At 41.4% G+C, this 13,681-nt stretch overlaps 1 protein-coding gene across 2 annotated transcripts in view; it reads left to right on the forward strand.

The window, feature by feature from the left end:
- Window positions 1–10,148: 10,148 nt before the first annotated feature.
- The window catches only part of nos1apa (nitric oxide synthase 1 (neuronal) adaptor protein a), a 104,619-nt gene continuing 101,086 nt past the window's right edge, over window positions 10,149–13,681 (forward strand). For both annotated transcript variants that reach the window (XM_062555278.1, XM_062555279.1), the window contains exons 1-2: window positions 10,149–10,671; window positions 10,955–11,026. In XM_062555278.1, the coding sequence (XP_062411262.1) occupies window positions 10,567–10,671; window positions 10,955–11,026 (177 nt within the window). In that variant the 5' untranslated portion in view covers window positions 10,149–10,566. The remainder of the gene's footprint in view (window positions 10,672–10,954; window positions 11,027–13,681) is intronic.

The raw sequence follows: 13,681 nt of genomic DNA on the forward strand, positions 1-13,681 counted from the left end.
CCTCCTGAACCGATTCTGCTGAACTATAAGCACAATTTCTGCTTTACACTCAAATTGCCGTTCTAAAACACACTGTTTTCAAAACACTACACACAATTCTGTGCATTCTGTGCAATTTTCATGAAGAAAATGTCTTGTTTTCACAAAGAACACACTGCCATTCAAATTCTAAAGCTAACTGCCCTACCATGCACACTGACTCTTCAGATGGGCAAACTCCTGTCACACAGTCTTACAATTAGCAATCAGAGCTTTAGTATTACATATAGTAGTACAGGCAGAGGCAGAGCCAGAGGAGTGAGAGTAAGAGGAGGAGGATGGGGAGGCCAAGGACCGTAATCTCTGATGAGATCCGAGCCACTAGAACATTGCAGTGCTGCGTATCAATACAGTACAGTACCGGACAGTACAATACAGCTCAATGAGCACAGTAGTACAGTATTGCCTGTGGGCTGTTCTGTAGGACTGTAAAAATAAAGTATGTTTCAAGTATTTGGGGAAAGTAATCCTACTTTGTATTCCTACACAGTTTACAGTATTTTACTATTTGTTTGGTAGCCGAAAGATTACCAACACAAGGGCTTCTGTCTCCTGAACAGGAAACTGAAATCATGAGCATTGTCCTAGAAAAAACGGCATAACATTACGGCAAATACAAAGAAAAATAATAGAAAACAATGAGATAAAACAATTTTATTTTATCAACTTACTGTATCAGCTTATCTACTGTTTGTAGTACTGTTTGTAGTGTAACACTGAACAAAAAAAGGCCCAAGTCATTATAATGAATGGAGAAGAAGTGTTTTCAATTCATCGCAGTGTTTTACACTGAGCACATCAGTGTTCAACTGGTGCTTATAGATGTCTTGATATATGATGGTTTGTGTGTGTCTCTTGAGAACAAAAGAGCATTTTGAGGAGAAATTACATTGTTTTGAAGGTAAAGTGTCATTTTGCAGGAGAATTGTGGAGTTTTGCCCATTGTGTGTGTTGTTTTGGATTTGTGTGTAGAGTTCTGAGAATATGAGGCATGTTTTCAGAAAATGTGTGTTAACAATCGAGAAAAACTGTAATACAAATAATCTGCGCATAATTATACAGGTGCTCCAAAGCAACAATGTCTTAGCTGTGAAACTGCTCCGCAAATAATCTACACATAATTATACAGGTGCCTCCAAGCAACTGTGTGCTTAACACCCACTTCACTTCACACTTCACAGGGTTTGGTGCAACACTATACTGCATCTCCTATGTAAAACTAGATGTACCACAAAGTGATACAAAATATGACCGCTGCTCAGACCTACAGACTACAGTACACATTCTCGGCACAACAATAAATAATGCGGTAACACTTTATAATAGCCACACACAATTCATCATTTATTAAGCATTTGTTGCCTATTCATTTAATTGTGTGTAGTTATTATAAAGTGTTACCAATAATGCATGTCAATTTGTCTCCATCTCCTACTCTATACCTTACTCCTCCACGTTTGTGTATGTGTGAGTGTGTGCATAGTGTGTGTTCTGTGTATACTGAGTGTGTGCATAGTTTGTTTCTGTGTATACTGTATGTGTGCTTTTCTGTGTGTGTTCACTTGTGAGTGTTTGTGTGGGGTTAATGGTGTGTGTGTGTGTGTGTGTGTGTGTGTGTGTGTGTGTGTGTGTGTGTGTGTGTGTGTGTGTGTGTGTGTGTGTGTGTGTGTGTGTGTGTGTGTGTCTTTATGTGTGTACCGTATATGTGTTGTGTGTGTGCCGGTGTGTGTGTGTGTGTGTGTGTGTGTGTGTGTGTGTGTGTGTGTGTGTGTGCGTGCGTGGTTCATCTATGTGCTTTCATGCCTGTGTGGGTGTGTGCAGTTTGTGCAGTTTTCATGCTGTTTTGAACCTGTCAGCCAAAGATACCTGTGATTACAATGCCTCGTTTTTGCCTTTTCACTTTTCACTTTTAACTAGTGGCCATCCTAAGCCCTATGGTTCTCAAGATGTTCAGAAAACTGTCTGGGCCAGCCTCATTTCGGGTGGCTTGGTGCGGTGGTTGGGCGACAGATCAAAACGAAAAACGGTGGTTCTGTGTCATCCTTGCGAGGCTATATGCCCACCAAGTTTTGCACAACCCGGTCTTTCAGTGTCAAGCGAATCGTCAACACAAAAACGCTAGCGCGGCTATCATAATAAAGAGCATCCTTTACGTAACATTCATCTTGTTTACAGTACATGTGTCACACATCATATCAAGAACAGAAATAGCTGACAGTGAAAGGGAGCGCATCAGATCCCGTGGGGGCCTTAGCCCACCCATAGCATGGCCCTTGGGAGACATGTAGAGAACACAGAGAGAGGACATACTGTAGAGAGAGGCTTTGGATGGAAAAAGCTTTGTGGGGCTATGAATTAAATCATGGAACACAAACAGCACATCCACACCCCACATACCATTTGGCTTCATGATATCAAGAACTAGGCCTATATGCGACCTGATGATGCTGCTGTTGAGACACCAAACGGCACCTAAAAAGGTTCATGGAAGAGTCACGCTTCCACTTAATGAATTGCCATCTTGTCCTTGGCAACCCCTCCACAGACGCCTGCTATTAGAATCTGTGTGTAAATCAATAGGAGTGTGATGTCGTTGGTTTGAGAGAGAGTCTGATATCTACATCTCCCATATAAAACTAAATCTTGTGTGTGTGGATAATGTGAGTCCCCATGTGGTGGCTCAGTGGGAGAGAGAGAACAGTGGTGTAGTCTTGTTAGCTGTAGTGGGTATACTATGATCAACCCCAAATGTTAATTTTGTGCCCTTGCCTATATTAAGTGGGTATACTGAGATGGTGATGCTTTTTAAGTGAGTGTACTGCGTAGTCCTGCGTATCAGACTACACTACTGAGAGAGAGAGAGAGAGAGAAAGAGAAAGAGAGAGAGTGAGTACAGAGAGCTTTAGTGACACCATGTGTTTCAGTAACAGCACAACATGCAGGGGTCACGAAAGAATGAACGTCAGTAAGCGTGTGTGCATATGTGTGTGTGTGTGTGTGTGTGTGAGAGAGAGAGAGAGAGAGATAGAGAGAGAGAAAGAATGTGTTTGTTTGTCAAGGGACTGTTGTTTGTGGGTGGGTGAGTGTCAGTAAATAATATGTTTTCTTCATTCATTGTAGATTCCAGTGTGTTTTCCTGCAAAATAAGCCATGGAAGACTAGGGATGCTTGGCTTAAGGACAAGCATGGAGTAATATTTGCTCCCAACATTACTTTCTGTTTGTGTCCATTCCTTTGTGTTTGTGTTTGTGTATGCATTTGTGTATGTGTGTTTAAGGACAAGTTTATCATCCAAACATAATTATTTATAATGACAAGTGTTTGATGCTGTGCATGCCGATGTAACATTTGCAATCACTGAGTCTTAACTGCGGTTGCAGTAGACATGTTAGATTTGCATGTATCTGTTACTTAATTTCATAACATTAATTAATTGAGGAAGCAGCTCACAAATCTTAACAGCCCCCCCCCCCCCCCCCCCTCATTACAGCACTGCTCAGACCCAAAGCTGTCTCCCGATAAAGATGTTAAATTGGAGAATTTATGACTAACCTGTACAAATCTGGAGAACAAAGAGGCAGTATTTTCATTGGTCTTGAGTGAGGTGGCAAGTCATTCAGCACTATTTGTCCAGAAGAACAAAAGAAGGCACCACAATTAGCTCCTCAGAGATTTAGGTCAAGGTGTGCTGTGCAGTAACCTGGAAAATGCTCAATTTGTCACTTATCAAGCCATCACCCCCTCCTCTCTCTTTCTCTCTATCTATCTATCTATCTACCGTATCTCTCTGTGTGTACTTCTCTCGTCATCCCTACCAATCTGTCCCCCTTCTGTTGATCTTTCTTATATCTCTACAAACACATACAAACACACCCAAAATGGACACACACATCCATCAGTACCAGCTGTACCACACACCAGAGCCAGTAAGTGGTCTGAGATGAAGGTAGCCAACACCACGGGGCAAATGTCTGTTTTCCAACTAGGTCAGGGCCTGCAGTCCACATTCCTTTTGCTGCTTGGCAAAATCTCCACACCAAATCCCTCTGAGAAATATTTAAGCAAATGCTTTTACATTTGTTGTTGTTTTTACACTCATCTGTTTATGCCTTATAGTGTATAAACAAAAAAAAATACTTTGGCCATGTTTATTAAAAATTAATAGAAGGTCGTTGGAGAGTAAACAACAAAGCTATAGCATCCCACTGTGGTATTGAGAGCTATCACACTCTAGACCAGATCGATAACTGGTGGGTCAAAGGCACATCAAAGGTTCATGAACCGACATGATGAATTTCTTTTATTTACATGTATTCTATTTTTCAGTTTGCATGGAAGTTTAGCTCATTCCTAGAATGAAATGGTCAAGTTCAGAGCATAATATCCTACAGAAGATTCTCTACCTTCAGCATAGAACGCTCTTGATATCATGGATCAAAAGTACGCCGCCTGAATATAATATTTGTCGTATAGTGTAAAAGAATCACTTGCTTGGCCAGGTCATAGACTGTATATAGAACATACAGTCTATTGGCCAGGTCAATAACCATGATTAACAATCAAGCTCCACAAGGCAAATGTACTGTAACACCATCAGCCTGTGCAAATGTTCAAATTCAGCAGGGGAAACCTGGTCATCCTCGTTAAATACAGAATCTGCATGTGTAGCAGACTAAGTGAAGTGGTAGTAGAGATAAGGAAAGTCTCCCCCATCATCAGATGAAGTGGTTGTATTATTCAGAGACTTCTGATGATAGACCACTTGGACTGTGGACACACTCCCATCATCTAATCAAGCGTGTGAAGACAGAGAGAATCTGACATTCTAAAAGTGGAGTGGGGGCTGCTGCTTGCCCGTCATTGCACCATCCTGCACATTACGAATCACAGCTTCTGCACTGATGACACTCCATGGCAAGTCTTTTGCATGAAGGCATTATGAGCACTGGGATTTCTGAGAGCCCTGCTGTGTTGATGGCTGAAGACCAGAGAAGATGGACTTGTGTCGTTGTGTGAGCTTTTCATCATTCAGGTCAAAAAGGAAGATGTTGCTGGTCTGGCTAAAACTCAGACTTAGTCTGAATTATATGGCCCTCTTTACTTTGCCATCACCTTGGTGGCAGCTCAAAATCAAGGCTTGTTGCATCTGAAATCGGAAATCCGAAGAGAAAAAAGTACAGTTGTGAGTTGTGATAAATTATTACTACACAACCTTCACCCTCAACACTTGCAGAACTCTCTGCTCTTATACTAATTGCTATATGATATAAGTAAGTTTGACATGAAAGATGGCCTTTGTGCCAGCATGGATATGAGAATATTAGCTCCTAAGAGAGATACTGATGCCTGACAATGAGGATAGGACACCATCCGATGTGCATTCCCACCACCTACTGGCCAAAGGCTGGAGGTACAGGGCTTTCAACATTCATCCTTTACTTCGGCTCCCTTCTTTCTTTCTTTTTTTACTATTTTTGCAGTTATGCTGTGTGTGTATACATGTACATCAATAAATACACACACACATATATTTTTTGTTTCATTATTTGCCTACAGAGGGAAAGCATTTGCCCAGAAATGCCATACTGAGTTTTATTAGCAGGTGTTTTTAATCAAACATTGTGAGTGCATTTTCTAAATATACAACATTTAGGGTTCATGAGGATTATGGAATTATCTGCCTCTGCTGTGTAAAGTCCTAGGCCTTTAGAAGCATCTGCACTGAGTCAACAAGTCTCATATTCCTGAAATGCTTTTGATTTTACTTTAATCTATTTGTACATAGGTTTAGAAATGCATTCTGTGGAACTTGAGGAAATCACTTACTGCTATCTATTCACAGCAGACACTCACAAAAGAGCTTCTTTATCATCCGTTGTTGCATGAAACAATATAATGGAAATGCTACGCTCATTAAAGTTGCCTCCGCGATGACTCAAAGCACAGTTGAACACAGCAGCACCCTCCCTATGTGTGTTTTTCCCTCTCCCTAGGGGTGGAAGCGTCTTGCCTCGGCTGCATGTGTGCCCCACATTCATGGAGCAACTTCATGACTTATTGAGATTAAGCCAGCTGTCTGCTCGAAGACAGCTTATTATGAGGCTTTTAAGGGCAGCCCCAGAGTGCCGAGCACTGACCCACTGCCCTCCATTTAAACTCCTCTGCTTTACTGGACTGATGTGGGTATGGGGTGGTTAAGTGTATTTTGATATAAGTTGGAGTGACAAGCAAAAATGTGAATAAACTGTGAGTGCTTTTCTAATTAATTAGCAGACATGATAGAAATAGAGCTACATGATGTGGCTCGAAATTGAGAATTTGTAGAGTGCAATTGATGTCATTACACCAATCCAATGTCAGTAGAACCATGTGGAATCTATGAGTGAAAACAGTAAACACTCTGAGCTCCAGAGTGTCCAAGTTGGATGATTATAAATGTCTTTAAATCATTTAGGTGAGTGTACACAGCTGTATGTCAAAAAAAGGATGGTTCCCAGTCTCTGTGAACAGTTACAATAATATTAATAATTTGCATGAGGCATGCAGACAAATTTCAGAAGGATAAAGGAATGGCAATAGTTGCACAGGATTAGCTGTATCATGGATGTAGCAAAGGGAGATAGCAAGTCAGCCCACCCGGCCTCTAACATGCTGTTTGGCCACAACATCAAAGAGCCAGGCTCGTTGGTATGGCAGTCAGAGTGCATACTCAAGTGACAGTGCTCCATCACACTGCCCTCCCCCTTAGGGAAGTGTGCAAGGGCTGCACGCACACTGGCATCTCTCATGCATCCAACAGTCATATTTCTTCCACCTCAGGATGCCCCACACTAGTGTTTCACCAGTTCCACCCATCACTGGGATCCCTAACGCGGGGGTCAACCTATCCTAACGGGTCCATAATATGGCTTACACATCGGCATGTCTGACACCATATGAAGCGAAGGGAGAGAGCAGTCACCCAATGTGTTCTCGAACCTGCATGGCTCTCAGAAGGTCCCAAACCAGGCTTGTTGGCAGAGGACATACTCAACTGTAGTGACAACACTAAAGCTGATCTACAGAGCCTTTATCTAAAAACCAGTCACACTTTCACAGCAGACTAACAAAATAGTTTTTTTTTAAAAAAATAGATACAAAATTGTTCCTAAAAAAAAAAAAACAGTACACATCTTGCCCTTTTGACCCTCTGCAATTATTCTCAAACACACAAAAGCAGGCCAGGTTTAATGTCTTACATTAATAAGTAAGTGTTGAAAGTACTGATGTGGTTGCACTTTCTTTTCAAAAGAGTTGTAAAGAAATGCAAATGCAGTAAAAACACAGTTGGTACTGTAGTTAAGTGGAAGCTAAATGATGTCTGAGTGCAGTATAATTTATTCAAGTTTCGTTGAAAAATCGTTTGCATTGCCGTGGGCTGTCCTGGGATATAGACCACAGGACTAGAGCAGAGCCTGGGCAACTAGCAGTAATAACAAGTGCGTTTATCTGTCCTCCCCATGACTATAGGTAGCTTCAGAATTAATTTCAATATGGTACACACTAATCACCTTTACAAACAATATCTCAGAAACGTTCATTTCCTGCAGAGAATTGCTTTTGTGAAAGTGAAGATAGTTTGACCGCATCATATGTCTCCACCTGAACATTCACTTGGGCAAAGGTGCTTGCCAAAGTACATAACACAACAGAGATCATAATCAGCATTAAATCAAATGTAAACAAACACACTAGCCAACAGCAGAGAAACTAGCCAAATGAAATTAATAATCTTCAGTTACATCCATATCAGATATGCGGAGGGAAGGTGTTAAGTTCCTTGTGCTATTGGTAGGAGATTTCTTCTCCAAATTACTCCGCGTGACATAAGATGCAGGCTTCTGACAGTCACAAACACGCCACATGTTTTACTGGGATTTTTGAAGGCCCTATTTCAAGGTGCCACGTGAGTGGCAAACAAAGGCCAGTCAACAACAAAGCCTATCCAAAATTACACTACAGGACACAAGATACAATATCAACACACAATTGGTTGGCAGCAGTCACCACCATCAGCTCTTCTTCACTGCACAACATGTGCTACCAGTAGCCTTAATGTCACACCAGAGAACAAAGACAGGAAAAAAACATAACCGATAGAGCAACCTTTGCGAGCATTTAACTGGGGTCAACATGCAGGCACCTTCTTTCATCAGTGTTTTGTGGAATTATGCCCATGAAGGCTTACACAACGTGGCACCCAAATTCATTTTCTTCTGAATTATTACAGTCCTCTCATGTCTACCCACCTCTGAAACAGCAATTTCATACACAGTCAAAGCCAATCTAAACATTTACCTCATATGAAATATTTAGAACATGAACAGTTGGTGAATATTTTTTCTTTGCTTTGTTTCAGTCTATGAAATATACAGTAGAGTAATAACCTGCTTTAAAATGCAAATTAATCCAGTGAAGTGCAGATGGCCAACATGAATATTTAAGTACAGTGACTAAATATTGCCTCTCCATCGATTAAAACCACAAAATGATCTTACAGCATAGAATAACACAGCCAAGCTAAGACATCAAGAAGAATTTGTTGGAGGAAGCTTCTTTTACATTGACCAAAACATTGGATAAAGATGAGCATACAATAACTCAGCGGAATTGTATCAAAGAGAGAGCGTGCATCGCAACACCTTTGCAAATGAAGCACAGCTTGTTGAGAATTCCATTAACTCTAGTTAATCCGGATGATTTTGGAGTCTGTCTCACATGGCACCTATACCCTTTTGGTACCTGTTGCCCTTCCTTTGCCAGCATGAGATATTGCTCTAGTGGTGCATACTTTACTGTAGATGGAGTGCAGGCCAAAGATTTGCAGAGGGTAATTCAATTCAAAACAGGTTAAAACATAATTAATATCTATCAGAAATCCTAGATCTGTGGCATTGGGCACGGCACACTATCTGTGACTAGCAATGCTTGAGTTCCAAACAAGTTCACGGACATCTCCAAAAACAGAAGGCTACAAAGTCTGTGTGTGTGCCACAGCTCAGGGCTCTTGCTTCCCAAAAGTTTAGAAGACAAGGCCAGCAGATGCACTGACAATGATTAAAGTTTCTACAACTGTTTCTAAAAAGTCACTGACGCTTGAGAAATGGAAGAGACATGAGGTTCATTTGAAATACAAAAATATGTGTTAATATGACCTCACATTAAAAATAGTGTGCATACTAGTTAATAGTGTGCATAGTAAGTGTGCATGTGATAGCATGCCACTGCAACTCCAGTGGCATACTTATGATTTCATAACTTTGGACATTTGTCTGCAATGAAATCGCTTCAAAATCGTTTGGTGAAAGGTATTAGCCTACTGTGAGTGTCTACCTAAGCTGACAGCCAACAAACTAAGCATTGTTTACACAAAACAAATAGAGTTTGTGGTGATGCTGCAGAGCAGGGAGAGCCCAGTATGGGTTGGTAATTCACGTTAAAACATGCCTGTAATCATGCAATCGACCTGTTGTGCCATGCTGAGGCAGCGTTTGCATTTCATGAGGAGGTGTTTGAGGAGACATTTGCGAGGAAGTGTGTTAAGTTTTCACTTATGAAAAAGGGTGCGATTTCAGGAATATTCACATAAAGGCCACTAGTTGGTGATATTGGTCATAGATTTTCAACATAGCCCATTGCTTATCAGACTGATTGAGGAGTAGCATATTTAGCTTAGGCTGTCCGCTTCGATGACCCCATTGGACGTAATTGTTTAGAATGATCAAATGACACACTTGAGAGTAGCCTACAAAGGCTGATATTGAGGTATAACTTAACCTGAAGTTGGTTAGATTGTCTTCTAGATTGTTAATTTGAGCAAGTAGGCTACTGAAAATCTACCAGCTTGTGATTCAACAGGGAAACCATTAAATTAGGGAACAGGCACGCTAAACATCATGAAATAATGGCTATTCCACACCTAAGCTACCACTAGGTGATGTGTTAGATCAGAGTTTCAAATGCAGAATTGTTTCTTCCCTTCTACAAACCAGTGATGTCGCTGTGTTCCAATGAAAACAGGTGGAATTCCCAGATTCGACCAATGACGCTCCCTTCCTACCAGTCCGTGCTCAGGAGTAGGCTATGCTTGCTCAGTCATGGCGCTACTGTGAAGTTCGACACGGCTGAGTGTTAAAAAAAACTGAATTTTTCTTTCTGTTAGTGATTTCGTAAGAAATCGCTTGAAGTCACAGTGGTACAGACGAGCTCTGTCCCAACAGATAGTTCAACGACTACGGACCATTTTTGCTCTGGCTTTTATAACAGGAATTAACACAACGATCGTGACTACTTGCGAGAGGAAACGCTACAAAGTTGCTTTCCCTAGCTCCATGCAGGATGTTACAATTGTGACCTTACGAGGAAGCAGCGGGATGGACAACGGGAGTTAGAAAGAGCACTTGGCGGATTGTTTTGGCGTTTTGTTGTCCTGTGTAACTGTATTGGTGTCTGCGTTTAGCTTGTTCATGCGCTTTCGATACGACCATCATGCCAGCGAAAACAAAGTATAATTTGGTTGATGATGGCCATGATTTGCGGATTCCTTTACACAACGAAGAAGCCTTTCAACATGGGATCAATTTTGAGGCAAAGGTAAGTAGAATGGGGTAGCCCATGTAACCGTGGATTTCGAGGTGAAGAAGTGTTATCTTAATCTCGTGAACGTGAAGTGTAACTTTCATTGTGTGTTGTATGTAGCCTAGTCCGTCTTTAAACAGTTTTCATTTTGATTTAACATTAAATTGAAAGTTGGGGTATGGCTAGGCTGGTTTCCTTGCTTTTGTGCAGACTTTGGCGACAACAAGGCTATGTTAAAATGTGTATGTCGATCAGAAAGTCGTGGCCTAACTATCCCTTTGCTTTCTTTTATTATTAGTATATCGGTAGTCTGGATGTGTCCCGACCAAACAGCAGAGTGGAGATCGTTGCTGCAATGAGGAGAATACGGGTGAGTCGTGTGTGATATTTCCTCTTACCGAAGCGTAGTGCTCGCTGTAGCCTAGTTGTTTTGTGTCAACACAGACCCCGTTCCTTACACAGAAAGTCAGAAGTGGTGTGAACATCTCCATGTGGGTGGTCCTACCTCGAGGCTAGGATTGATCTGTGAAACGCTTTGGAGGATTGGTTTTGTAGCTGTAACACTTCGAGAAAAAGAAAGTGGCAACTTCACTCGAGTTGGATATTTGTTTTAAAGTAAGTCTGGACGGTAACGGTCTCAGCCATAGAAATAATAATAAAAAAAATAGCCAATACTACTACTTTGCCTGTTGGTATTTTCTGATTTGGTTATTCTTTAAGGCATCAGAATATGCAGCTTTGAAGATGTGTAATCTGACAGAACAATATATGCCCGGAGAGGCCCAGATCAGCAGAGCTTTGCATTTTTATCACACCATCACACAAGGTGCAAATTATCCTATTAACCTTTTCAATGTGCTAGACCCCCTGTCAACATTTGGCTGCTGTTATTTGTGGCAAGGAGGAAACCATTTTGCATGTTTCTTGTTTTTTAGCACTTGGTGATAGTCAGATGTCAGTTTTTGATCCATGAAAACAAGCAGAGACTGATATTGTCACTCTTCCCATTTAAATGACTTGTCCAGTTGGCTAGAGATTAAACATTGTGACAGATGCATGTTTTCAATATACACTTACTTACAAAGAATATAATGTGCATTACCTGATGAAGGTATTTATTAACATGTGATACGTTTTTCAACATCCTTTTTTTGACACAAACACTTGGATTTTTAAATGCTTTTCTATACTTGGCTACCTCTGGTCTCAGATCATTAGGCACTTTCCACCCGCCCATGCTTGAACCAGAGGAGCTTGCTCAGACCTCTGCTTGTGTCTTTGTAATGCAGGCCCAGCTCCTGTGGATCCTCTTTGTCCACAGACAGCTACTGAGGGCCAGTCTCTCCCTCTCTCCTCTGTTCCAATGTGGTGGGGTTGGGCTTTCCTTTTATTTTTTCCTTTACAATGCTCTGTGGGCTGTGAAGAGATTGGCCAGCACACACACACACCCACCCAGATGACTCCGACTTACAAATATGTCCTCCAGAGTCGAGGTCCATAATACAGAGCGAGGTTACTGTCTTATCTGAGTAACTTCAGAAGCACCAAAGTTACTGGTCTCAAAAGAGCACATCACTTTCGAAACAATACTGATGGTGCTTCTCTTAGAGATCAGTGGTTACTCCTGCAGTGACCAGGACAAGCCAGTCATTTGTTGTGCACCCCACTACTGCTCAGTCTCATCGAAGATGTTCTTTGAAGTATACTTTGAAGGAGCTATCCCTCAAAGATACAATAAGCTTTGCTGGGAGCCGCAGCTGTTGTCAGTGCTGATGTTTTTGAAAACAACACTGGTATCTCATCTCAGGCACTTCAGTAGGAGTTTCCAGAACTGAACTGAAGCAAGTGTGACATTGGATGACCTTACATCCAAGCTTAGCTCACTGCTCTGGGTTAGTGTGTGCTTCACCTCACTATGTATTCACTGCGTGCGGTGTGTGTTCACTAATTCACAAATTGGGATAAATGCACCGAATTTTCGCTCATGTGATAAATAGTATATACTGTATACTTACTTACTATACTTACACTTATACAGTACATGGAGCTGGACCTGTTTTCTCACTCTGCTACAAGTTACAGACTTGAATCAGGGCTGTGGCTCCTCATAGTCTTCTTTTCCTCCCTGATTGCCTTCAGCGACTGATCATGCCAACAGCGGCAGGGCATATTATACCGAGAAGCCTCAGGCAGTGCCTCGGCTCAAAGGTTCTCTCTCCCACGATCGTTGGCATTTTTTCACACTCTGCATTCGTGCCAGATAGATTTCACAGGCCAGAGGAGGATTTCAGCGATATCGGTGTAGGAGTCATAATGACACCGAGTCTGCTGGGATTGGAACATGTTGTTTAGTTTGGGAGCTTTCTATATCTGCTTGTGGGAAGTGGGAACTATAGCTATACACCTTTGTCAGCCTAAACCACAAGATTGTCTGATCTGCCTTGTTTGAGAGATAAAGAGCAGTTTTAATCCAAATCTACCCTGGCATGCATTGTCATTGATGTAGGTTTCAGGTCACTCGTCCCTGTGCTCTGTCTGGCTGGCTGCATAATGTGGTGCGATGCAGGCCTGCTTATAAGCTCTATATTGTGGTGAAATTTCGTGATGCTAATTTGATTCACAATGGTCTGAGAAAGGAACGATTTTAGTCCTGCTATAAAAAAAAAAAAAGATGAATAGAGAGCGCATGAAGAAGGGATGCTCTGAATAGGGGAATTAGACATTGTATAATGCCATTCTAAGTGCACACGGTTATACTCCACTCATGGTATCAGAAGAAATATACCTCTTACACCTGCCTTTAGCTTCCTGAACTGCTCTGCTTATAGGTGATTATTGAAAAATGAAGAGTTACAAAAACCTCCTTTTGCCTGCTTTCATGGGTCAGTGAAATAATGGATATCCTTGGGACAGCCTGTATTTGCTGGGGTGATAGTGTGTTAAGATGACCTTTTATTTGTAAATGTTCATGCTTACAATATAACTTAAATATCACTTTCACAGTCTAACCATACAATACTACTAG

This window comes from Sardina pilchardus, chromosome 15, assembly GCF_963854185.1.
Source record: "Sardina pilchardus chromosome 15, fSarPil1.1, whole genome shotgun sequence".
NCBI lineage: Eukaryota > Metazoa > Chordata > Actinopteri > Clupeiformes > Clupeidae > Sardina > Sardina pilchardus.